The following is a 26631-nucleotide window of genomic DNA, read 5'->3' on the forward strand; positions in this document are numbered from 1 at the left end:
TTGCTTTTGTATTAAAAGGTAGTATTTTATTTCTAACTCAACACATTCTAAGAAATCCAACACTCAAATGCAACAGCACAGAACCCCTAAAGGCTAGGGCTGTCATAGTTGTCAGGAAAATCCCTGTCTCATCGTCCTTTGTTTAATGTGTTCAGGGTTATTTCCCATTCTCTGATGGATGAATCAGAAAATGCAAACTATTAGGTATTATTCGAGATTTATCTGTTGACTCATCAGGTTTTCAGTCAAAAGTGCCTATGGTGACAGAGCCAAAAGTAGTCAAAAATAACAAGGGAGTTACCCCAATGTGATGCTCACAAAGGGACGGGGTATCAACATTCAGCAAAACAAAAATGTCCCTGTTAGGAAAGGCCTATGGGATTATCCTTTAGTCAAGTGTCTGATATTTACAGATTCTGTTGGTTATCTCATAGACAAGATTTCAACATAGGGTCTACATACAGTAGCTTGTATATGCACTAAATAAAATCTAAAAATACTTATCAGTAAAATCAAAATTATTTATTATTAATAAACAACGAGCTAAAAAATAGATCACATAAAAATATCTTTCCCTCCCAGAATGGGTTACAATCTTTTAATGAAATTCAATTGGTCACAATAAAAATTAATCTTTGTGAAAACATATCATAAGAGTCGACGCAGCGTTTCGGTGATTTCACCTTCTTCAGGACTAAAAACAGTTTGATCAAATCTAAAAAGAAGGGAAAGTTTTATCTTAAAATAAATATTGACTAAACAGTGCAATGTACAGTACTACATTTCATGGCTACAGAATGCATCTTAAGTTTTAAATGGCTAAATGCCTGCGTACAGTTACTACTGAGTAAAGGAAACACTTGACAGTATTGTAGTATTTCTAAAGACACGTATATTGTTCAAATTTATATTTTGTTCTTATTATCAGATAATGATCCGATAATGATTCTTTAAGCATTATATAAAAAATTATATAAAAGACCCCACACATACCTCAATTCTTTTGTAATAGAAGGGGTAGACGTTTTAATAGACTGTCCAAATGGAAATAACTCTTCGGGATAGAAGTATGTATCTGGTGATGGTTAAGCCTATAATAGAAGTAGGTGTCATCACTTAACATGTACTCTACTGTCATTGATGGTTCTTAGACATTACTTGGACTGCATTGGCATACCTTGTTTTCAGTTGAATTAAAAATATTTTTATCCGTAAGAGCCACCATAGATATATTCGTTTTTTCCGAGAAAAGCCCACTTTAAAACTTTGGGGGATGGTTTCTCTAGGGCAACAAATAAAAGGAAAATCTCATTTAATCACTGAGGTTTTTCCTCTTTTTACTTCTTTTTGAAAACGCTCAATCTAATTTGTTTGTGACATTTAATCACTCTTGCTCACCATAAAATTCAAAAGTGTGTAAATCCTTTTCGTTTCTTCAATTCTTGTCATGTGATAAGGAAATTACATCAGACAGGTCTAAGAAAGTGGATTTTCTCAATGAATCACTTTCCTGTGTTCGATCCTATACATAAAGAGAACACAATACATTATCGCTTTATGTATTCCTGTATATTTACTTAGCATAATTACAGTCGTATTGACGCGGTATTTTAGTGACAAATTTTTGTTCGATAGTGTTGTTTTTTTATTTTTTATATATATTGGGATTAGTTACTAATCTATTCACGGAATATGTAGGCCCAGAGGGGGACAATAATACATTCTACCCTTCCAGTTTTTTCGTTACTAGGTAATAATAATAATACATCCTTTTCTTAGAGTCGTAAGAATTCAGTTACCTAATTATTTTGTATTGTAGGATTAACCGAATTAGCGACTGAAAGATCAATTATATAACGTGATTGCAACAAATATCCAGAATACTGGTAGTTAAAATACTAAAAATACTAACATTCTTACAGTAAGCCGTATTTGTATGAATGCTACATTTTCCTACAAAAATTACCGCTGACGCTCAGGTCTTACATTAAAGAGTAACAGGAAAGCTCGGTCAATTAGAATGCTCAGTGGTGCTTACCTAGTCAAGATAAAACGGCCTCCCTGCTATTACGGACTCCTCGATAGTGGCGTATCTAGGGTGTTTCATTTTCCTCTCTTATATATCCGGTTATGTCGGATATCCTCATTGCGTGCTTACGCGATCGCGTCACTTCCTGTTTCATCCGGAAGGAGTACGTATTATGCGTTATGCAATGTAACACGGGCAGCCATCTTAAGACAGGGATTAACACTAGTTCCTCACAGTACAGCAATTTATTTACAGCTGCTCGGTCTTTTCATCTTTTTCTTTTCCCCCAGGGTGGGAGGTCGACACCCCTCACGCCCTTTAATAGCAACCGCCTGTTAATAGAACTGGGCATAAATTCATTACTGTTAACCCCTTCAGTGCCCGCCCCTTTCCCCGCCCTGTGCCGGCCGTTGCATTAGCGGGCGGGGTCTATGACGAGCTGGACTCGTCATGGGCACAGCGCAACCGCGGCCCATGACGAGTCCAGCTCGTCATGGGCACTGAAGGGGTTAATAGTAGTCTACTTGCTAGTAGCCCACCAGGAATATGTGTAAGCCCAAATCATCAGACTATCCCTACCTGCTTTGTGTTCATATCACATTATGAGTAAATGTCTTAATATTTTGGGGAACGAGCTTCGTTTTTCATTATCAATAACACTAACTTTACAATACCCAACATAAACATGTACCTAGAGTCTCCTGACCTGCTATTATGTTTAGGTTTAGGTTTACCGGATTTATAGAGCGCATGGCTACCCGCAGGCATTCCAGTGCTATAACCGGTAGGGCAGCGATCTGAAGTTAGAGTTAGGGAAACAGCCAGGTCTTAAGTTTCTTTTTAAAAGACTGTTCGTTTCTGATCATTAGCAACTCTGGGTCCAAGCTGTTCCAGAGTTTGGGCACCATGTGAGAGAATGATCTGCCACTCCACCTTAATCTCATAATTCTGGTAGTGCACATCAAAACATTCGACCCTGATCTGAGACAGCGGTGGGGTGAATAGGAGGAGATCAAAGTTCATAGCACAACTGGGCCTCTACCATGCATGGCTCTGTGTGCCAGGCAGTGCGACTTAAATGTGATCCTGGTCTGCACGGGAAGCCAGTGCAGCTCTCTCAAGGGTGCTCTGACTGACTGATTGCTAGGTATCTTGAGAAGCAGTCTAGCTGCCGCATTCTGAAAAACCTGTAGCCTATTTGTGACGTATTTAGGTGACCCAAGGTATAGCGAGTTGCCATAATCGAGTCTCGAGACCACCAAGGCTTGTACCACCGTCCTACTTGAGTTCTCTGGGATTATGCTCAGAATTTTCATGATCATCCGGAGGATACCAAAACATATACCCACCAATTTTATTTTTTATTTTTTAATTACATTCTACAGTAATCCATGATGTACACTCAGTGATGATGCAAGTTAAATGTAATTTGCAATCATGTTCCACCTTTTTTTCTTTGACCCTGTATAATCTGCGGTCATCAGTGATTTATCCCTGGCCAACTCATAATGTAGCCTAAGTGAGTTGGCTCAAGGGTTTCTTTTATTTCACAATCCTACTACTTATTTTCAAATACAAATCTTCTGAATGGCTGCTGAACATAAGTAAGATGTGAATTCCAAATGTGCCCTTAAGAAAACATTCTTCAGAGCCATCTTCACATCCTTATTTCGTAGACTGTAGATAATGGGGTTGAGCATTGGTGGGGTCACAGTATAAAATACAGAGATCATTTTATCCCAATTTCCAGAGTTTTTAGACACTGGTCTCATGTACATGTAGATGGTGGTGCTGTAGAATATGGTGACAACGATCAGATGGGAGGAGCATGTGGAGAACGTTTTTAATCTGGCTTCGGAGGAGCGGATTCTCATAACTGTGATAATGATTCGGATGTAGGAGATTGCAGTGAAGAGGCTTGGTATCAAAAGTATAAAGATTCCCAAACAGAAGATTATCATCTCTGTGTCGTAGGTATCCACACATGCCATCTTCAGAAGAGCTGGGGACTCACAAATAAAGTGATTAATTTTAGACCTGCATACTGGCAACCGTAGTGTAACAAATGTGACTGAGAATGCCATCACACTGCCAAATAACCAGCAGCAGGATACTAATGTCAAACAAATAGATAAGCGCATGATGACTGTATAGTGCAGGGGAAATGTGATGGCTACATAACGATCATATGCCATGATTGCAAGGAGCACACATTCTGTAATCCCGAAGAACCCCGCAGTGTACATCTGAGCTGCACAGCCAGTGAAGCTGATTCTAGTCCTACCAAGAAGCTGAGCCAACATGTTTGGAACAATCACAGTTGCAAAGCAAACGTCCACAAAGGAAAGTTGTCCTAGGAAGAAGTACATGGGAGTATGAAGCCGAATGTCACTGATGCAAGCTGTGATAAGGCACATATTTCCAATTAGAGTCAACATGTATACAATCAAGAATAGCACAAAGAGATAAATCTTCACAGTCGGATCCTTAGATAGGCCAATGAGTAGGAACTCCGTAATCAAGCTTCCATTTTCCATTTTCAAGGACTCCACTTTCATATCAGCTATAGAAAAAGAAAGACAAACCTTTACGAAATACATTGTGCATAAAGGTAGTATTTGATCGGATAGACGCAATCAGTGGACACACATCTTGTTAACACCCACACCACACACTCTTCAACTTACACTCTCTGCAGTACTACATTCTTCATGCTCCAGACATAAACCTCATCACTTACCGCAACATCAATGCACTTTTCATTACTGAAAAATGGATCATCCCAATGTCCTTGTACATCCTATTCCTCCTTGTTCCCATAGGTTACATCATGCAAGATGTTAAGATCCAGAATCTGCATGGATCCACAAATTTCTAACCACCCAACAGCTCCACATGTCTCCTGATAAAAGGACTTGTGTGGGTTGGGACTAGCGCCCATACATTTACAGTGCCTAAAACACAACATGGGAGAAAGGAGACCAAGATTAGGGGTAAAGGTTGTTATTTAACAAGTAGTTATAACAGCACTACATTACAATTGGATTAGAGTAACCAAAACAACCAATTGTGCACTGACCGTGCTTGGTGTGAGTGATAAGTGCAGTGACATAAGTGATATAAACACAGCGTGAGACGGCGAAGGACAATAAGAACAAACAATAATCTGCTGCTGATCTACATTACGGACAGCATTACCACAGCGCCAAGTTACCACCGCTTAACCGCTGTGGATGCCATTACTCGTCTCCCCTGATTTATTCCTTGACGCTGTGACCCGTAGGCATCACTGAGCCACGGTACCTAATAACCGCTGCTGCCGATCTACTTCACGGACAGCACTATTACAGCACCAAGCGATGCTGTTCCATGGATAATTCCCTCTCTTAGCAATCAACGATACTGATCGCTGTTAATTACCTCTGTGATTGACTCACCATACGTGATAGACTCGCCTCGTGCATCCAGCACTACCAAAACATTTGTAACCATTGTCCTGATGATGACCTTTACTTGATAAGGTCGAAAGCCGTCGACATTACAGCGTAACCTATGGCTACCACGGGAAATTAACAAAAGATTAATTATTTTTGTATTAACTTGATTCACATCATTTGATCCCTTATTATAGTTTGTTCTTATAGTCCTTCGCCGTCTCACACTGTGTTTATATCACTTGTGTCACTGCACTTATCACTTACACCAAGCACGGTCAGTGCACAATTGGTTGTTTTGGTTACTCTAATCCAATTGTAATGTAGTGCTGTTATAACTACTTGTTGAATAACAACCTTTACCCATAATCTTGGTCTCCTGTTTCCCTCCTTCAGTGACTTATGCACCTATTATAATGATTACTGGTTGAGATATTGTTGTTTTTGTTATTATACTTTACCCGGTCTCAACTGGGTTAACTAGTTTACTCCTGCACCACGTTCCTTAAAACACAACATGGACACATCACAATTTTCCAATGGAAACCAACCCTCTTTTGCAATTTGGGCAGCTGTACATTGTCAGCCCTAGCTCAACAGGCATCCAGGGAAAGCTATCAAGCATGCAAATTTCTGAAAACTACACACTGGGGGAGTTCAGGGCAGTAAAACTTTGTGTGAATGTCATGAGGTTTTCCTACCCTGAACTCCTTGCAGGCCTCAAATTTTGGCTAAAAACACCAATCCAAATGTCCTAACACTTCTGAGAGGGAACATTCCAGAATCTGTGGGATCCAAATATATCTTACCATACGTTCCTACACATCTCCCACATGGCACCCCACCTGTATAGGTAGAAAAAAATGGTATCCCACCTCTGCAGGTGGATCTAGCACTATACACTTCAAACATAACACACTGTTAGATCTGTCAGCCTTAGGGTAATCTTCCCTCAAACATTTTGCCTATTTGCTTCCAATTTATGTTGGATTTTTGCTTCTGCTTGCCTTAGGACTCTGTGCACCACTAACAAGTGCTAAAGTGAGTTGCAAACTCCCTAAATATGGTTTGATTTACACATACCTCTTTGGCATATTTAATCTACTTGTAAGTCCCTTGTAGAGTAATATATGATATCCCTGTAAATTAAATGCTACCAGTGGGCATGTAGCAGTTGTAGGAAGGTGGAATCTGACTACATGGTTGCCCCCACTTTTTTCCTGGTGTTTTGATGGTTTTTGTCCTAGTTTGGCTGGGAACCTGCTATTCAGGTCCCCAGCCTATCTGCTTTCTCTTATACATTTATTCCATGTACTTTAGGTACACCACAGATTGGATCCTGAGGTACCCTTGTGAGTCCCTAGTATATGGTATACTATGTACCCAGGGCATAGATAGCCCAGAGGCCTAACAGGGGCTGAAGCATGTATTATGCCAGCCCTGGAAAGCCACCCAAAATGACACCACAGGTTTGCTACTGCAGCCTGGGTAAGGTGGTGCATGCAGCCCTCACTGAGGTATCGGTTCACTATACCTCACCTATCACTGCACATACAAACCTATCAGTCACTACTATGGCAGGCCTTAACAATCCTGAAAGCAGAGTGCTTGGTTATATGTGAGAGGGTGCCCAGGCATGAGCTGAGCCCCTCTGCAGCCTTCAGAATCTCTTCTCCGGGGTTGTCAGTGGTGCAGCCTGACCATATACTCTTAAGTGCATTATATCTTAAACGGTTAAAGCTAACTTTGGACTGGCTGTATGGAAACATATCGTGTTTGGTGTCAAACACCTTGGAATCATACCCCCACACCAGTAACTGGTAACTAGTAACTGGTGTGGGAGTATGATCCCACCATTCAAGAGGGAGAGACATGGCAGCACTGGTATACCCGGTAGAAATCCAATAGACCCCTGACGTCACAAAATGAATGCTGCAGCCACAGACACAAGTCTGGCCTCCTGCTGCTGACTGAAACTCCAGCAGGGGAGGCCTGGACAATAGGTTTCCTGTCACAGGGAGGTGTAACCACCTCCCACACAGGATAATGTGTATTGGGGCTGGTTGGGAGCACTCTCTGAGTGCTTTGAAGTCCTGCACTGGGGGCACATTTGGTGTCCCTGTGCACAGTCTAGCTCAAACCGGTTCAGGGGCTTCCAGCACCTGCTCTGGTGTAAAACTGGACAAAGGAAATAGGTGTAGCCACCCCTCTTTCCAAACCCTTCATAGGTGAGTCCCCAGTGCTAGTCCAACCCCTTCCTTAGGTATAAGTAAGGAACCTCTGTAACCAGAACTTTCGATATCCCTGGACAAAACTCTGAAGCTGAATCCTGGAACTTCGATGCTCTACTCAAGACTAGAGGACTGAAGAAATCTCACTTGGGGTCAAGGAGTGACTCCCCTGCTTGGCAGGCACACATGAAGCATTTTGCTAGTCTGCATTTCTGAAGCTCCCGCCGGCCTCCAAAGTATTTGCAGCCCAGGAAGAGGATTTCCAGACATCTCAGAGGCAGACCCGAGTCCCCAGCATAGCTGAGACCCGCAGCCCTCGTGAGTACCATGGAACCAGAACTCCTGGTCACCGTGCACATTTGCAAGTGCATTGACTTCTTGACGTCTCTGGAAGTCGTGCTTGGGATTACTTGTAGCCCCAACATCGAGCAGCAGATCTACTGAAGATTGTCAGCCTAGTCACCACGAGTGACCCGTGGGCCTCCATTTTGTGTTTCCTCTTGAGGTCCCTTCACGATCCCTGGTCCATTGACTGGTGGGTCCCTGAGGGGGTAACTTTGATTTTCCTTGGGCTTCCCTGGTTGCCCCCAGACGTTCCCTGACTCCCAACCAAGTGGTGAGTCCCATAGACCTTGCTGGTCTGCACCAAAGCATCTTTCTCGTTTCTGCATGGGTTGCTGTTGCCAAGGCCTGTTGTGTCCAATCTGGGCACCAATGCTGCAGCACTCGACATCCTTTGTGGGACAACTCGAATCCAGCTCCTGGTCATCCCCGACACCTCCTTGTCCTCGTGGCTGAAGAGTCAAGCTTCACCTTCTTCACCTGAAATCACCCAACATCGTTGGGCATCCGCCTATCGCCTTCTGGGTGACCCAGACTCTGTCCCCTCTGCTTTCAGGTTCTTCTCATCTTCAATCCAGGCTTGGATCTCTTCGATCACTTCTCATCTTCCCGGCAGCAGCACTTATTTGCCAGCTCCCATTGAAATCGACAACGCAACCCAACACCATTTGACACCTATGCACCCGGATTCCCTGGGTGAGGTAACACAAGTTCTCCAGTGCTCCCGTGGGTGTTGGCCCTTGAACTTCCTAAGTCCCAAAGGGTTTGGTCCTAGTTCGATTCTAAGTGTCCCTAATCTTTACAAATCTAACCGCGACTTTTCCCATAGAAGCTAACTGGAGCTCACGTCCCCTCGCGTTCCCCTGTGTCACTACCTTGGGTGGTTCCTTGGGGTCCCAGCAATTCTACAGGCTCTAGGCCTTGTGTCTAGTCAAGTCGTGGTTCTTATACCACTATTTTAGTATATGGTTTTGCTCGCCCCTAGGGCCTGACGTGTATTTGTGCTTATTACTGTCATATTTTGAAGTGCAGCTTATGTGTTTTGACCTCTAGTCTCATAAACAGACTAGGAGGGTGTGTTTAGAAATAAATACATATATTTTATATATATACCTGGTGTGATTGTCTTTCATTTAGCCATTCAAGAGATTATAGATTGGTAAAACAAGCTGCTACATTCCTTTAAGACTTAGCCTGAAGGCTGCTCTCCATAGCTACCACTAGGATAGCTTTCAATAAAGGTTGTCTTTAACCTATAACCAATAAGGGGTTGTTTGGACTGGTATAAGCTGCCCACTATAACTAGTGGACAGCATATACCAGGTCAACTTCTTGCAGCAGTTATTGTGCTACCCACCTAAGTAGCACTCTAAAACCTGTCCCAGGTCTGCCATTGCAGCCTGAATGCAGTGCTGCACTGTCATGTTGACTAGGCATTTAATCCCCTTGCCAAGCCCTATGCTCCCCTTTTATTACATATAAGGCATCCATACTTTAGGTCCTAGGTAGCCCATAGGGCTATGTGTTGTGTAATTAAAAGGTTGGACATGCACTTTTAAGTTTTACATGTCATGGTAATGAAAAACTCCCCAAATTGTTTTTTCACTACTTTGAGGCCTACTCCTCCCGTAGGATAACATTGAGGATCCCTTATAAGCTGTAAGTCCTAATTGAGAGGAGGTAGGATTATTATGTTTGGTACCTATGGAATGGTAATGAAAAACCCTCATGATGAAAGTCCTATCATCAGAACCTTTCCAGAGGCTTCTTCTACCTTCCAGTAGAAGGGTATCTGCGTATTGAAAAAGGGCCTTCAAGACCCACTCTTCACTTCACTACTTGACCTGCGAAAGGACTCTCAGAGGCTGTCTGCTATTTCGACCTGCTGTGCACCATGCCAGACTGCTACTGTACTTAGAAGGACTGCTGTGCTTCCTTGAACCCTAGGAGGCCAGCCCTGCATCTACATCCATACCCAGGACTAACAGAAATTACACCAAGGGCTAGTTTGCTGGCCTCCTGTTCAGAGCGACAGGGACATAACAGGCTCCCACAATCTTGGAGCCAGCCTGAGTGAGTTCTGAACCCACAAGAGGCATCCATCCACTCCTTGACCCTTGGTTGTGGAGCTAAATGTCCAAGTGGCCAATACCCCAAACTATGGACATAGACAACATTTGGCAAAAAAATGCTCTGAGAACCAGGAGGAGAACAAGACCAACCTGCTTACCTCTCTGTCAGAGGTACATTGCTGGTCGGAATGACTTTGCTGCTTCTCCTGCTACTTTCTTTTCCGCAGCAGCAAATCTGTTTCAGTGGTCCTTCGCCAAAAGGGTATCTGACTTTGTAGAACTTTCTTCAGCTACAGCTTTTGCTTCACGGACATCTGATGACGGCACTCCCTCCTCAGACACTCCTGCAGGCTTGCCCTACTTAACTTCTACCTTCTCAGACATTTTTTGACTAAGCCCAATCTACTTCCTGTATCCAAACCACAATCTATTGTGGTCAGCCTTAACTTGTGCTACTAGATATCCATGGTTGGCGCTTTGATCTTTTAAACACCATTTTACATATAAAGCTTTAAAAGTTCATAACTCTGGTTCAACAGATTGGATTTTTGTCATTGTGATTTATTAAAATTGTCTCTATTTTTATAAATTGGTTTAGGGATTTTCTTGAGTTGCGTTTTCACTTTATTACTGTTTGTATGCTACATGCATTCTTTACACGTTGCCTCTAAGTTAAGCCTGACTGCTTTTTGTGCCAAGTTACCTTGGGTTAGTTGACCCCAGTCAACTAACAAACTATTTTCTCACACACTATTTCTCAATTCCCTCCACTGGCTCCCATTCAAAGCCAGGATCTATCTAAAGATATCTTGCCTGATGCTCAAAACACAGCACTATGATTCACCCTCATACCTATCACAAAAGCTTATTATCTCAGGAGGCAGACATTTTCTAAGGAGTATTGGAAACTCTAAGATTCAGAAAAAGACATGACCTATGACCACACCTTCTCTGGAGCTGCCCTGAAAATTTGGAACTTTCTTCTGGGAAAGATTTGGACATACTCATCAACCCTGACTTTCAAGAAAGAGGTTAAAGAATTGTACTAAACTAATTCCTTCCGTATTTGAGCTGGCCCTGAGATGACTCCTGGATGGCTGGCTTAATCCCCACCAAGATGCAGGTATCTTATGTTTTTGCTATTGCACGATCAATAGGAGCGACCATTGACGATTGCTACAATATGTAATTTAACCTCTTCTGTGCCCATGACGAGATAGTCTCGTCATGGAGCACGGTCGCGCTGTGCCCATGACGAGACTATCTCGTCATGAACCCCACCCACTAATTAAACGCCCGGCACAGGAGGGGGAAAGGGCGTGGCACAGAAGGGGTTAATAGGACAAGTATAGGGCTCTGTTTATGTTCTCTCAGATATCAGGCCATTTGCCCTGTGGGCCGACACCAATAGCCCATAATTAATTTTTCCTTGGGGGTAGATCATGCCCCCCTTGTGGTTGTTATCGTGCCCCCAAGGGAAAACAACCATGCAAAAAAATGCCCCCAAATGGCCTGACTTTTCCATAACAAGTGCCGACCCCTTAATAATATGCTTGGCATTTTGTTTTCCCCTGGGGAAAACAACCATGCTGCAGCAAAATGATTTACCACCAAGGGGGGTCAGCCCGTATTCCAGAGTGGCCTACCCCCCAAAAACTGTAGATATCACTGGTGTCCAGTAATATTCCTGGTCGTGGATCGCAGCATGTCCACTATCCATGAGCAGGAACTTGAGAAAGGCATCATTGGAAAAGGAGACTTTTTGTTTTCCAGCAATGTCTCCCTCAAATATGGGGAGGCATACTGCACCCTGAAAACCCAACAGGTCTTTGATAAAGCACCCACGTGGTCCTTCCTTGATGTTCTGGGGTGTTTCTGATGTCAGGGTGCCTGGCATCACCCTGACATCACAAAAAGCCTTGGGGAGTGATAGGGGTCGAAGCAGATGTGGTTATGCTGCAGCCCCCACCTTTCCCCTCTAAGAAGCAATCGTGCAGGGCAGGCAGCAGAAATGCATTGGTGAATGTTTTAAAGCATCCAATTTGTTCATTCATCATAAAAGCAATATTTATGATACTTCACAACTTTATGACTTTTGGAACAGCTTCCAAACAATTTTATTATGAAAATTCACACATGCGAGACTAATCACAAAGGCAACTTACACTTATTATAAGTAGCAGTTATAAGTTTGAGCCTACTACTAGCAAAAAGGGCTCAAATACAACAAAGGGATGAGTAATGGTCTCAATAAATGATTCCCTTGGCCAGCCCTTGTTGGCTGACTGCCAGCAGGCAGGCTTAGCTTAGGAGACATTTGTAAAGCATTTAAAAACACCAATACATTAAATAACTATGACACAATGCACAATAAAAATATAACACCAATTTATACAAATAGGGTAAACTTTTGGGAGCAAATAGACACTAAAATGACAAACATCAAATGTAGGGGACTGGAGATGAATGCTTAATTCCTATAACTCCAAATTGGAACATCTGGTCGCTTGTGACCAGGACAAAGTCAAAGTGTGAGGCTGACCACGATGTAGCCCTGGTTGGATACACTAAGCGGGAGGCCTTGGTCAATATTTTACCCATCAAACTTTTTCTGAGCTTTTTCTTGTCGAGCGAGCCACTTATTCAGGTCAGATTTGCGATGTTGGTTTCGTCGGGCAGGAGCCCCTGATCAACTCCTGGCAATTGAATCAAATCAAACAAAGCTTTATATGATTTAATAAAAAAAATAATTAGAACATAAATATATTTCATCATGAAAACAAATTCAACCAAGTGCAATTTAGAAAGACAGTAATGGCAGCATTAATTTGTATCTACATCATCGATACAATATATGCATCAGTATCATATGGATTCTCAGTTACGAGAACGGAGGTCGTGAGTCTGCTGCCCGCATACAAACAAGATTCATATTATCACAGGATTATTGCAAGAAGTCCATTGATCCCTGCTTTGTCCATTATAAAAGGAAAATAAAATTGTATGAACAACTATTTACTTATATTTGAGGACATCATATACAGATTTTTTCTTGCTATAAATGCGAAGACTATAGTCTCTGCCTTCGACAGGATAATTTGAATTGTCTAATCCTAGACTTTATATTTTCCGCTTTGGGTACATCCTTTAGGCAGCCTTTGACCAGAGAGTGTTGAAAATAGGAGGTATTTGCCCCTGAAGCCCAGACACATAAATAATTTGCTGCTCATTATATCCCCCCAAACCTCTATGACAAAAGAGGTGAATTTTATTGTTCCTGTTTTCATCAATCTTTGAGAGTCATAATACGTTTGTCTTGAAAAAGGTGGTATTATAATTTCTCCACCGAAACGCGTCGACGCCTGATTTACTAGGACCACAATCTGTATTTTCTTTGAAACCTGAGTGCCATCAGAACCTAGCACCCAGTCTCAGCATTTAAGAAATAAGTGTCACGGATGTGATCAATCTAAGACAAAGTTTTTTTTCTGCTTTTTGTACTCCCCCGCATATTTTAAAATCTATGTCGCATGATATGTTTGTAATTTTTAAATGAAATGTTATGAATTTGAATTGTTTCTCTTATCTCATGACACAGTGTCATTTCTTGTGTAGCATTGTGTGCTTTAGATTTTTAATTGTTTGCCATTAGTCTTGCATTTAGTAGTAGCTTTGGGTATACAGATTTATTCTCCTATCTTGACTGGAATGAACTGGATTGAGTGATATGGTGGAAGACACTTTCTGGATATAATATATATGGCTGGCTGTATAGTGGAGTCCAAAGGAAAACTCTGAGTGAATCTGCATAAAAAATGTCAATAATTAAAAGCAATCAATTACATAATTCATCTACCGAACCTTATCCACACCGATTTCTAATAACAATGTCACCTCTACTACAGTTTAAAACCACAGAGCAAAAGTCCTTAGACTCCAGAGAAAGCAGATAGTTGAAAACTTCTATGGAGGAACAGGGGCGTAGTGCCCTCAAAAGTGGGGAAAAAATGAGGCTTTCACTGACTTATACAAAGGACGGAACAAAACAAAATGTATGGTACTTTGTTTTGTCATATTATTACATGGAAACAACGTAAGGTTATTAGACCAACTGCATTGCCCCAGGAAAGCTACTAAAAAGTGCACCAAGGACAATCGAGATCTAGTCAAGTAGAATATATAATGCTGATTCCTTGTAAAAACCAAATACAATTGAAGTTGGGTTGTCAGATCTGGAAGTCTCATCGAAGAGGATGAGCTCCAGAGCTTCATCCCAACAAACCTGGATTTCAGGCGGGGTCGCGGTTTGATGTCTGAAACTTGGCTCTTGTTGATGGGACCGTCACCTTATGGAGCTTTTGACCCAAAATCTCCAAAACATCTCCAAATGTCTAGAACTTCTTCCCAAAGTTCTAGACTCCCTTTTTGTGAGTTCATAGTGTCCAAATCACCAATTCAAGGATCTAGAAGGGCTTGGGATGTTGGGAATATGTTTCCCACAATGCGCCTGGCCAAATCCTTAAAAATCCACTGGACGCTCTCCAGTATGGGGATTTGTTGGTGGAGATAATGCAGGTGAGTTCTGTTAACCTGGTGCTATCAGGGAGTCCACCCCTTAATCCTTGGGAAGCCAGGCAAATTTCTTAGGGCTGTAGTTCCAGATTGTGCAGTGGGTGCAGTCCTTCAGGGTGCAATTCTTTATGTGCAGATCAGGGTTCCAGGAGGGCAATCCTTCTTCCCCTCGTGGTTTCAGGCAGGGATCTAAGTTGCTTGGCACTCTCCCTTATTTATTCACAGTCCTTGGGTGACAAGCATGGGGGCACCCCTGACCAATGGGGCACAGGGTGATACCCAGAAGTATAAACACGTCCTCCAAAGTGTGTGCAAAATCTAATCCCAGAAGGCAATGCATACTAACATCCAAAATGAACAATCTCTCTCTTAGAGGGTTTGATCTTGCTAAGCCATCTCACTGATGTGGCTAAGTTTCCCTAACACTTCCCTTCAAAACCCCTTACTAATCCAATTACTAGGGCTCCTGTGTGGGTGGGGGTACAGAATGTGGGGGAAGGCCCACCTTGGTCTAAACTGTCATTTTTCCTTTGAAGACGAGATTTTGCTACCCCTCTTCCTGCTTCTTAGTTTTACAGCTGCAGTTCCAGGCTCATAGGAAATCCTATGTCTTGAGGCAGGCTACTTCACATCTCATTAAGACAGCTTGGCTCAGCCTGGCAAGGATTGGCCAATCAAGAGAGGGCAGCTGGAATGCTGGATTTTGGTTTACAGAAAATAAAATGTGTGTGTATTTTATGTAATACTTATATCAAATCTAACAATGGCAAGTTGTTGGATTTATCATTAATATTCTTTTAAGTCCCTGAAATAATAATGTAACTAAATCCTGTCAATAGTATACATTCAATAGAGAATTCCCATGTTAGCCTACTGAGACAATGTGCTACAATGGTGAAAAATGAAATGGGAAGTTTTCCCTCACCAGGGCAAATAAAACACATTTTATAATGTCTCTCCATATAGTTACAAGGCACCCTACCACCCTTGGGGCACCTAAAAGGGACTTTAAGGGTGACTTATATGTAAAAATAAAGTCATTTAAGACTTTGGAAGTACCTTTAATTCTAAAGTCGCATTTGCCTATAATTTCAATTCAAAAGGCTGACTTTTAAAATGGCAGCAGGTATCACCGTAGTGCACACTTGCCTCTAAACCAATATGCCCTATAATATACTAGGGACGTATAGTTAGGCTGTCAGTACCAATTGCAATCAACCTACGTACCTTACACTTTTAATCAGAGCACAGTCCATGGGTCTGGTTAGCCGAGCCCAGAGCACCGTCAGAGTCAGAAAACCAGCATCTGGTAGTCAAAATAGGGACAAAATGTGGGGGAACACTACAAACAGGTCCTGATTTATCACAAGCAACTTTACTTCTTTTGGCTATTCGCAAAATCTGACTGTAAAGTTCATCAAAAGTATAGACTTACAGGTATTCACCAACTGAAATAAGGTTTGGGGCCAAATATATGAGTGTAAGTTACTACTGCCAAAAAAAACAAACACTATTCCCAGGATAGGGAGTTGATGAAACTCTGTAGATATAAATATGAACAGGCCATTATTGAGAGAAACAAATACATTATATGTGAAGCTTTGGAAAAACTGCATGTAGCAAAACTATTAAGGAAGACTGTAAACTACTCATATTTCAAACATGACCATAATGCACACATTGATGTCATCATTCCACCCCAAAATAGGTTTGAGCGCTTCCCTACGGTTTTCAGTTCCTGCAATAGAACTGAACGCCACCCGGAACTAGGTATCCCCAAAAAGACAGGTTCCAGAATGAAGATAGACCCACCCACTTATAAGGAGGTCGGATGTGCACTGAAAAGTACCCCGAGAAATAAGGCCCATGGACCTAACAGGGTACCAGCTGATCTCTTTTTAGACAACCCCGAACTATGGCCCCCTTTGTTGGGAAACATTACAAGAAGTGTGGCAATGGAAGGCACCAAAAAACTTGGTAATATATCAGACCCTTGATGTTATTGCCCAATTTCTCTAATTGACACGACAAGCAAGCTTATGGATAAGAGGTGCTTCTTGGAAGTACAGTGTGGGTTTGGGCAGGACCTCTGCACTGTGGAACAGTATCTTAAACTCCATATGTTCATTTCTAAATATACAGCGGCAAGAGTGGCACTATCCACCTAGGTTTCATGGACCTAACATCGGCCTTTGACTGGGTGTATAGAGGAAGGTTGTGGTCAAAATTGCTCAATATGGGTACTGACTGCATTAGTCCCCTTTTATGCCCAGATGCTCAAGTGAGTGACAACTAAATAACGATAGCAGCTAGGTATGCACTCATTTACACAAACATAAACATTATACAGTCCTTTGCTGAAAATCTTAAACAAGTAATCAATGTTGTGTGCACCTGGAAAGTGGCACTGCCAGCCACCTAAATATTAAACCAAATTCAAGAAATTCTAGACAGGTGTCTAGAAATAACAAGTGCACTACGAAATGCCCTGGGGGGGCTTCCTCCCACTTTCAGAATTAGCAATCAAATTATAACACATTTATATACGATCGAATTCAAACTCAGTCTTTTGTATTTGAAAAATGAAATGATGCAAGATGAAACACTGTAATGGAAATCATAACATCAAATAAATTTCCAGATGCAGAACAATGTCTTCTGTCTTTTATTCTTTGTGAATGTAGATGGCAGAATCAAACAAAACGTTACTTGTAATCAGCAATGATATATTCTTTCAACTTCATAACAAAAAGTCCCAATGCATTTCGGGCTAGTCAAGGAGCCCTTCGTCAGGGGAATCTAAAAGTACAAACAATGGTCGAGTAAGGTTATATGCTCAAAAAGAATTGCTACATAAATGCTATAGCAGATATAGGACTCAGAGAAAGTCAGGGGTTTAAAGAACCAGTAATTATGTATCAAAAACACCGTGTAAATATTGTGTACAAGAGACCCAAAGCCAGAAAAAAATCAGAAAAAAATCAGACAAAAACAGAAAAAGCCAAGAGTCATCACGGACACACACCCATGTATTCCAAACGTTAAAGTGTCGACTAGCAACAAAATACCTTAAAATACTAAACTGCAAGAACTTCCGCAACACTATGCTTAATTGTTTTGTCCGACAACAACAAGGATATACCAGCCAGTATCCTGGATTTTCTCTGTCTGGAATCAAAAACCGGCGTGTCAAAAATTTAAAATGACAGTCGCCTGTGGTAGTGCGCAACAATATCCTGTAAAATACACTTACCAGCCAAAAGCCATTTAAAGCATCAGTTGAATGTATCCAATAGCCGTGTTTTTAACGTGAAATTCAAATACCTGCCATTAACTTCAGGCCGCTGTGGCGTTAAATGTACGATTACACCACCCGTCTTAGCCGTTCTCAACGCTACTGTCTGCAACAAAACATTACTACTAACTCATCCAAATTTTCAAAAAGACTAATGTCTTAAATCTAGATGCAAATAACGTGGATAGTATTCCGCTTACCGATACAAACAGTGTTCCACGAATAAACACGCCTGGTTCCAAGCTTGAAGCATGTTACGTGATCACATGCTTTTGAATCGAGTTGAACAAACATAGAGACAGGACTACTTCAACTGGTTGCTGGGCTAACCTTGAATCTAAGCAATGCGTTCGCCGCCGTGTTTTAACAAGAGCCACACTCACACGTATATGATGAAAAAGGAACACCTTCGTGCAAAGCAGTAATATTAATGAATAAAGAAAAAATGAATAAAGAAAAAATAAAAAAAGAAATTTAGAAATATAAAAGTCCACTTAAATACAATAATGTTATGTCAAATAAGTACACAAAATCGATCATAATCACAATGAGAGTTCAACACACTGTCAACACTGAGTGTGTAGTGAACGAAAGTACACTTATTCACATGAATAATGCGCTGAGAGAAACAACCATGCAAGAGATCATTTAAAGAAAACAAGCCAATTCAAATTTGTCATTGAGCCCCTTTGGAAGGAGGCTTTGCATAAACCAGATCCAATAGGATTCACGTTGCGACAAGAATTTTGTCATGTCCCTGTCAGATCGTAATTCAACTTTTTCTAGAACACAGAATCTCAATTGAGCAATAGAATGCTTTTTTCTGACCAATGTAATGCAAGAGGTGAACTGGTAGTTTTTGTGCGAATTCTACTCTTATGCTCTGTAATACGAGTGCGTATAGCCCTCTCTGTTTTCCCCACATAATACAAATCTCATGGACATTTTATGAAGTAAATCACATGATGACTGTTACGATTCGCATCAAAGTTTAACACAATCTTTTTACCAGACCAAGGATGAGCAACATATCTGCCTGTGATAACATTGTGACAGTGTGAACAATTCATACAAGTCATCATGCCTCTAAAGGCAGTATCAGACCTCGTGGAAGGCCGGTTAGGGATTTCTTTCAGATTATTAGATCTCTTATAAGCAAACAAAGGTGGTTCAGAAAAGATTCCTTTAAAATCAGATTCAGTTTAAAGCAAATCCCATCTGTGAAGAATACTTTTTTTAACCAAATCAGAATTTCAGGAAAAAGTGGATACAAATACTTCACGATTTGGATCTGATGGCTTGTGTTGTTTACATAATTAAGCCTCACAACTTTTAGTCAATGCTCTCATTTCAGCTTCATTCATAACTGTAGAGGGGTAACCCCTCGCTAAAAACATTTTTTTGGAGTCTTGTATAGTTTGCACGCATGACTCAGAGTCAGAAGAAATTCGCCTGATTCTCAAAAATTGGGAAAAAGGTAAGTGTCTTTTCAAAGACCAAGGGTGGAAGCTCTGGTATTGCAATGCATTGTTTCGATCGGTGTTTTTTTTAACACTGATGTTTCAATGGTATCTCCCACTATCTTGAGTAAAACGTCAAGATAAGAAATGCTTTGGGAATCAATCGAATGAGTGAACTGAATTCTAGGATTGATCGCATTCAATTGATGAATACATGATACCAGTTCGTGTTGTGATCCATGCCATATAATCAAAATTTCGTCGAAGTATCGACGATATAAAATGAGCCTTGGTAACCACTTTGGATCGGAAAGAATGTTTTCGGAAAGTTTTTAGCGAGGGGTTACCCCTCTACAGTTATCAATGAAGCTGAAATGAGAGCATTGACTAAAAGTCGTGAGGCTTTATTATGTAAACAACACAAGCCATCAGGTCCAAATCGTGAAGTATTTGTATCCACTTTTTCCTGCAATTCTGATCAGAATTTGGTTAACAAAGTATTCTTCACAGATGGGATTTGCTTCAAACTGAATCTGATTTTAAAGGAATCTTTTCTGAACCACCTTTGTTTGCTTATAAGAGATCTAATAATATGAAAGAAATCCTTAACCGGCCTTCCACGAGGTCTGATACTGCCTTTAGAGGCATGACGACTTGTATGAATTGTTCACACTGTCACAATGTTATCACAGGCAGATATGTTGCTCATCCTTGGTCTGGTAAAAAGAATGTGTTAAACTTTGATGCGAATTGTAACAGTCATCATGTGATTTACTACATAAAATGTCCATGTGATTTGTATTATGTGGGGAAAACAGAGAGGGCTATACGCACTCGTATTACAGAACATAAGAGTAGAATTTGCACAAAAACTACCAGTTCACCTCTTGCATTACATTGGTCAGAAAAAAAGCATTCTATTGCTCAATTGAGATTCTGTCTTCTAGAAAAAGTTGAATTACGATCTGACAGGGACATGACAAAATTCTTGTCGCGACGTGAATCCTATTGGATCTGGTTTATGCAAAGCCTCCTTCCGGAGGGGCTCAATGACAAATTTGAATTGGCTTATTTTCTTTAAATGATCTCTTGCATGGTTGTTTCTCTCAGCGCATTATTCATGTGAATAAGTGTACTTTTGTTCACTACACACTCAGTGTTGACAGTGTGTTGAACTCTCATTGTGATTATGATCGATTTTGTGTACTTATTTTACATAACATTATTGTATTTAAGTGGACTTTTATATTTCTAAATTTCTTTTTTTATTTTTTCTTTATTCATTTTCTCTTTTTAATTAATATTACTGCTTTGCACGAAGGTGTTCCTATTTCATCATATACGTGTGAGTGTGGCTCTTGTTAAAACACGGCGGCGAACGCATTGCTTAGATTCAAGGTTAGCCCAGCAACCAGTTGAAGTAGTCCTGTCTCTATGTTTGTTCAACTCGATTCAAAAGCATGTGATCACGTAACGTGCTTCAAGCTTGGAACCAGGCGTGTTTATTCGTGGAACACTGTTTGTATCGGTAAGCGGAATACTATCCACGTTATTTGCATCTAGATTTAAGACATTAGTCTTTTTGAAAATTTGGATGAGTTAGTAGTAATTTTTTGTTGCAGACAGTAGCGTTGAGAACGGCTGAGACGGGTGGTGTAATCGTACGTTTAACGCCACAGCGGCCTGAAGTTAATGGCAGGTATTTGCATTTCACGTTAAAAACACGGCTATTGGATACATTCAACTGATGCTTTAAATGGCTTTTGGCTGGTAAGTGTATTTTACAGGATATTGTTGCGCGCTACCACAGGCGACTGTCATTTTAAATTTTTGACACGCCGGTTTTTGATTCCAGACAGAGAAAATCCAGGATACTGGCTGGTATATCCTTGTTGTTGTCGGACAAAACAATTAAGCATAGTGTTGCGGAAGTTCTTTCAGTTTAGTATTTTAAGGTATGTTGTTGCTAGTCGACACTTTAACGTTTGGAATACATGGGTGTGTGTCCGTGACGACTCTTGGCTTTTTCTGTTTTTTTCAGATTTTTTTCTGACTTTTTTCTGGCTTTGGATCTCTTGTACACAATATTTACACGGGTGTTTTTGATACATAATTACTAGTTCTTTAACCCCTTCCATGCTCATGACGGAACGATTCCGTCATGAGCATCGGTTGAGCTGTGCTCATGACGGAACCGTTCCGTCATGGCCCCGCCCGCGCTCGAACCCTTCAGCACCGCGGGGGAATCCACGCAGCGCTGAAGGGGTTAAACCCCTGACTTTCTCTGAGTCCTATATCTGCTATAGCATTTATGTAGCTATTCTTTTTGAGCATATAACCTTACTCGACCATTGTTTGTACATTTAGAGTCCCCTGACGAAGGGCTCATTGACTAGCCCGAAATGCATTGGGACTTTTTGTTATGAAGTTGAAAGAATATATCATTGCTGATTACAAGCAACGTTTTGTTTGATTCTGCCATCTACATTCACAAAGAATAAAAGACAGAAGACATCGTTCTGCATCTGGAAATTTATTTGATGTTATGATTTCCATTACAGTGTTTCATCTTTCATCATTTCATTTTTCAAATACAAAAGACTGAGTTTGAATTCGATCGTATATAAATGTGTTATAATTTGATTGCAAGTGAGTGACAAGGCAGTTGAGGTATGGGAGAATTTGAGAGCTTACCGACCAGGGCTGCGTATTGGCCCTATACCTATTTTTCATATATATTAGCGACCTATAGAACCATATTAATCTAGATGAGGCTGATAGACTGAAGGTTGGGTCTAGGAAATTATCTGCCTTATTGTATATGGACAACTGTGTCCTAACCTCAAGAATGAGGGTAGGCTAGAAAACATTATTGAATAGATTTTACTTTTTCATGAATGTTTTGGGTTTAAAAATGTACATCATCAAATCCCACATTGTGGTTATAGGGAAGCCCTGTACAGCTGAATCAAACTATATTAATGGTGACAAATATTTTCTTCCCCTCTTAACCTTTGATCAAAATATTACATGGACACACTTGATTAAGACCAGGAAGCTAGGGTTCGAGCAAACAACTGCTTCACTTTCTAGATTTGCTCTGAAGCTGGGAAGGAAACCCTTGGATGTTATGGCTAATATCTACTCTGTACAATGGCTCTCTATGGTAACACATGGAGAAGGAGTTTGGAGCTACAGTGATGTTACCCACTTACAGATCGCTGAAAATGTATTTCTAAGAAGACTTCTCTCAGCGCCATAGAGTCTCCCCATATTCCTTTGTTGTTTAACCAGGCTATCATTAATTACTGTAATTCTCTATACAAAGTGCACACATTTATCTGTCTGAGATACATGAAGGAGCACCTTGCCTTCCTGGGGAGAGTGGATTGCTATCATAACCCATTGTTAATGGCTAACATGTCTAAAAAGCAATTTAAACAACATTTTCTATCTGTATGTGCACACCAACAGCTATTTAAAGAGATAGGTAACAAAAGGGTAACCAGATATCTCCCTTTTGTCACCACCAGCACTGATTGACCATACCTCATGTTTTCATTTCCCCACACACTGTGACACATCTAGCAAAAAAATATTGAGACACCTCACAGAGGTCAACCATGGAGCAGGAGGGAGCAGCCAGGACAGCAACACTAACAACCTCAGCAGCAGCCAGGATGTCCTGACAGACTCCCAAGGAAAGAGAAGAGAAAGTGCAATTTCATTGAGGAGGAGAATGATAACTTGATCATGGAGGTGACAAAGCACAAACACCAGCTCATCATCAGCTCCAAATTGCCATTAGGGAAGAAAGAGTTCCTGTGGCAGTCCATAGTGGCCGATATCAACAGTGTGGGACAAACAAAGAGGACAGTCACTAACTAAAAGAAACACAGGTATGACTACAAGTGCTGGACCAAGGAGAAACTGGAGGGGGACCTGTGCCCCAGGAGGAGCTGAATGAATTGGAGGAGAGGGTAGCAGCTGTCATCCCAGCACAGTTGGTGGCAGGACTACCTGGACAGGAAAGTGCAGCCTTTGAAGTCCAGCCAGACATGCAGGGTAAGTAACAACAAGGGGCCATGTGGGTGAAAAAAGACATGCTAGGCAGTGCAGCCATGCATGTCTCTTAACAACACTATGCTGGTCACAAGGTGAAGTGTAGGAATCATAGAGGACTGGAGAGAAGGTGTATGGACACAGTAGTGTGTCAAACCTGTGTTAACCAAGCCACCCATTCGAGCATCACTAGCATGTAGGGTTCAGCTTTACCCATAGCCCTCAAATACAGGCAGCCATGTCAGTCAAGGGATATGGGAGAGGTGTGGTACAGCGGCCAGGTCAGCGGACTCTGGAGACACAGGGCTCATGGTTCGATGCCTTGTGCTGGTGGCAGCTCAGCTCAACACCATGTGACTCTGGCCAATAGCTCACTTAATCTCTGAGACAGCCCCCAGTGCCTTTAGACCCTAAGCGGTGAGTAGTTTGTGCTTTACAAATACCACATTTTTAGTCAAGTGTACATGGACATGCAAAATTATACTGTTGCAGGCAGATGAGAGTCAATGCATTATGTGGCCCCATCATTGTGTGGCATTATTATCAGTACCTTGCCCAAATGAGCATTTCCAGAGGAGCCATGAACACTGACAAATGAGTGGCCCCAAGTCTAATGATGAGTGATCCTCAGCAGGTACACAACTCTGCCAATGATCAAATGGAGGGGACTGTGAGTTCTAGCAATCTCTCTAGTATGACTGGAACCATACCCTCAGAGTCGGAAAACAGTTCTCATTGTCCACAACTATGGAGCCAGCTGTGTGTCAACGGAAACACATGAGAATACATAAATAGGAAACCTGTGGTTGATAAGACACACTTTCCTGCAGTGTAGCAAGCTATCCAACTATCTATAGATGGGTGGATAGAGCTGTAAAACTAAACCCAGGGCCACATGAGTGTACAATGTGCATGTAAGAGAGGACAACAAGCAGACTGCTGTGGTCTGCTGGGTGAAAGGTAGACTGCAATACCTTAAGTGAATACCTGACCAAACACACTTCACCCTCACAGAGGCAGTCGGCTGAGTACTGGTCACAGGGAATGTGGGCACCCTGTTAACTAGGTGCAATGTGCACAGTAGTGGTGTCAACACATCAAAGCATAATCAGGAAAGCCATCATCAAAAAGTAAGATAATCACCCTGCCAGTTGAGTACCTTACTTGAAATAGCACGCCCAGCAGGCTGTGTTACTGTATTGCAATGTATCAATTTCTATGACTTAAAGTCCCCACACATCTATTTTGAACTGAAGGTTAATCTGAAGAAAATATATGTGTCAGCCTGATAATCCAGTTCAACATAAATCATCATTAACATATATTGATTTCATTGCAGAGGGAGAAACCACACCTCCTGGACAACTGCCTGTTATTATTGAGGAAACTAATGAGGGTGACAGCCTGCCAACCCTGGACCAACACACCCAACGACAAATCCTCTTCTCTTTGGAAACACCTTCTACGGTTGCTGGAAGGGTCTCCCGAGAATAAGCCTACCACCGTACAGACAATGTCTGCTAGCCCAAACTCAGACATGGACACCAAGTACCCCTTAGTAGATTTCCAACACCATGCAGTGGCAGCTGGTAGATGTGGTATGAGCAGGGATGGAAACCTGTCCCAATAAGGACACATCAGAGAAAATAAGAGACAGATACCGCCCCTGGCTGACATTGCTGGCATTGCTGGTGTCATGAGGCAGATGCTTGAACAACTGCCCTGCTGAAGTGACACCAGTGAGGTTGCCAACCAGCTGGGGGCCATACACAACATCCTTGAATCATGGAGCAGAAGCAGGACTCCTATATAGCAACAATGGATGTCCTCCACTACAACGTGTTGCCATGCTGGCAAGCCACCAGGCCCGTCTCAGCTCTGTGCTGCCTTCATTGTTATCAATAGCTAATGTTGGTAGGGACAAGGCACCACACATCTCCTTTCCCTGATGTGTATGTGCCTCAGTCACCTCCTGCACTAACACCACCCCCTGCAGTGGAAGAAGAAGATATGGACTCTGACATCCATTTTAGGAGAAGTGACCTGTAATATTTCTCTGTGCAACTTGGCCAGTTTCTCATTGGACTTGTATATATTAGTGCACTTGTCAACTGGTACTGTCCTCAATTGGTTTTTCCACCTGTGATCTCACCCAATTGTTATGTTATGTTATGTTAAACCGCACTTTCTGAGCGCACGGCTACCCCAGAAGGGTGTCCCGGCGCTTTGGCAAAGTGGCCCAGAGAAACAAGAACCAAAGGCAAAAACCTACTACCGTCACACTAGGTTACTTAGTAAAAAGCAGAGTTTTCAGCTCCTTCCTGAAAGCCAGGAGGTTATTCGCTTTCCGAAGGGAGAGTGGGAGCTCGTTCCACAAACAGGCTGTCACGTATTGGAAGGAACGACCTCCCATCCGGACACGTTTGACCACAGGCACCTCCATTTTAGCCCGGTCCGCCGACCTCAGCAGCCTCCGCGGCACATAGAAGACAATACGCTTCCTCAGATAGTTAGGGCCAATCGCATGAAGGGCTTTAAACGCCAGAGTGAGGAGCTTAAATCTAATTCTCCCCAAAATTGGGAGCCAGTGCAGCCTAGCCAGAAGCGCAGAGGCACTAGCTCTCCTGGGCAGCCCATAGATAGCTCTAGCCGCCGAATTCTGAACAATCTGCAGTCTGGATAACAGATACTTAGGTAGGCCTGCAAAAAGAGCATTCGCATAGTCCAGGCGGGAGCCCAAAAGCGCCTGGACTACCTTCCTACGATACTGCAGTGAGAGTAGAGGCAGAAATTTCCTAAGCATCTTGAGGATGCCGAAACATTTCCCTGCTAATCCCAGGATGTGTGGACGAAAGGATAGATCATCGTCAAACACCACTCCCAGATTTTTTCCCAGAGAAGATGGCTTCTCTGGGGGGGACATGTCCTGGGGCCACCATGTCTTCCAGCCCGGATCAGGGGCACAGCCGAAAAAGAGCAGCTCGGATTTGTCTGAGTTGCATTTCAGGCTGTGCCGCTGAAACCACGCAAAGACTGCACTCAGACAGTCCTTGATTCTGCCGCCGCTAAAGGCCTCTCCCTTCCTGCAGGTGAACAAGAGCTGGGTGTCATCAGCGTAAGAGATGACCCGGGCC

General features: G+C 42.0%; 1 protein-coding gene across 1 annotated transcript; it reads right to left on the reverse strand.

Moving 5' to 3' along the window:
* Positions 1-3597: 3597 nt before the first annotated feature.
* Positions 3598-4566, reverse strand: LOC146822261 (olfactory receptor 2D3-like). Its single transcript, XM_085610003.1, has one exon. It carries the CDS (start codon positions 4564-4566, stop codon positions 3598-3600), a length of 969 nt encoding a protein of 322 aa, XP_085466129.1.
* Positions 4567-26631: the final 22065 nt, after the last annotated feature.

Source organism: Triturus cristatus, chromosome 6, assembly GCF_964204655.1.
Source record: "Triturus cristatus chromosome 6, aTriCri1.1, whole genome shotgun sequence".
Classification (NCBI taxonomy): Eukaryota; Metazoa; Chordata; class Amphibia; order Caudata; family Salamandridae; genus Triturus; species Triturus cristatus.